General features: G+C 63.2%; 1 protein-coding gene across 1 annotated transcript in view; it reads left to right on the plus strand.

Annotated features, from left to right (window-relative positions):
• The window catches only part of LOC104296004 (signal transducer and activator of transcription 5B-like), a gene marked incomplete at its 3' end in the record, with an annotated part of 13,768 nt that extends 13,120 nt beyond the window's left edge, over window positions 1-648 (plus strand). The window contains exons 6-7 of the mRNA XM_009895826.1: window positions 203-278; window positions 478-648. Coding sequence (XP_009894128.1) covers window positions 203-278; window positions 478-648 — 247 coding nt within the window. The remainder of the gene's footprint in view (window positions 1-202; window positions 279-477) is intronic.
• Between the last annotated feature and the right edge of the window lie 20 nt (window positions 649-668).

Here is a 668-nt window from a genome sequence, read left to right on the forward strand (position 1 = left end):
TGTGGCCGCATCCAGCCCGAACGCTGGTGTTGGTGAGGAGGGACTGGGCAAAACCGTCCAACCCAACCAGCGGGTCTTACTCGTGGCTGTATGAAACGCAGCGACTCCGTGGTGCCTCCTGGTGCGATGGGTTTGCACGGGTCGCCTGACCCCATGCAGCGAGTCTGCTCGTTACTGTTCTTCGTGAGAGCGTCCTTGGGAGGCTCACGCAGCCAAGGAGCACCGCAAAGCCCCGCGGAGCGCCCCGCAGCCGGGGGACCTGCCCTCCGCGTGGCCGGGTGAGGCCAGACCTGCCTCGAGTTCACGGTGCCTCCTGGCCCGTCCTGTTTTTTTGCGACCCTACATGTTGCCAGGGGAGGGATGCAGTGTGGGAAATGCCCTCTGATGTTCAACGTGATCTCGCAGCCCGTGTCTGGAGCGGGGCCGGGAGCCACCACCAGCTCTGGGCGTCACTGTGGTCCTCGCTTTGTCTTCCAGCCGAGAGGATGTTCTGGAACCTGATGCCTTTCACCACCAGGGACTTCTCCATCCGGTCCCTGGCCGACCGCCTCGGGGACCTCAGTTACCTCATCTATGTGTTCCCTGACCGGCCCAAGGATGAGGTCTTCTCCAAGTACTACACGCCGGTTCTCTGTGAGTCCACGCCAGGTAGCGCTGCCCTTCACCCC

The sequence above is a fragment of the Charadrius vociferus genome, unplaced genomic scaffold (genome assembly GCF_000708025.1).
Source record: "Charadrius vociferus isolate BGI_N301 unplaced genomic scaffold, ASM70802v2 scaffold2552, whole genome shotgun sequence".
Lineage (NCBI taxonomy): Eukaryota > Metazoa > Chordata > Aves > Charadriiformes > Charadriidae > Charadrius > Charadrius vociferus.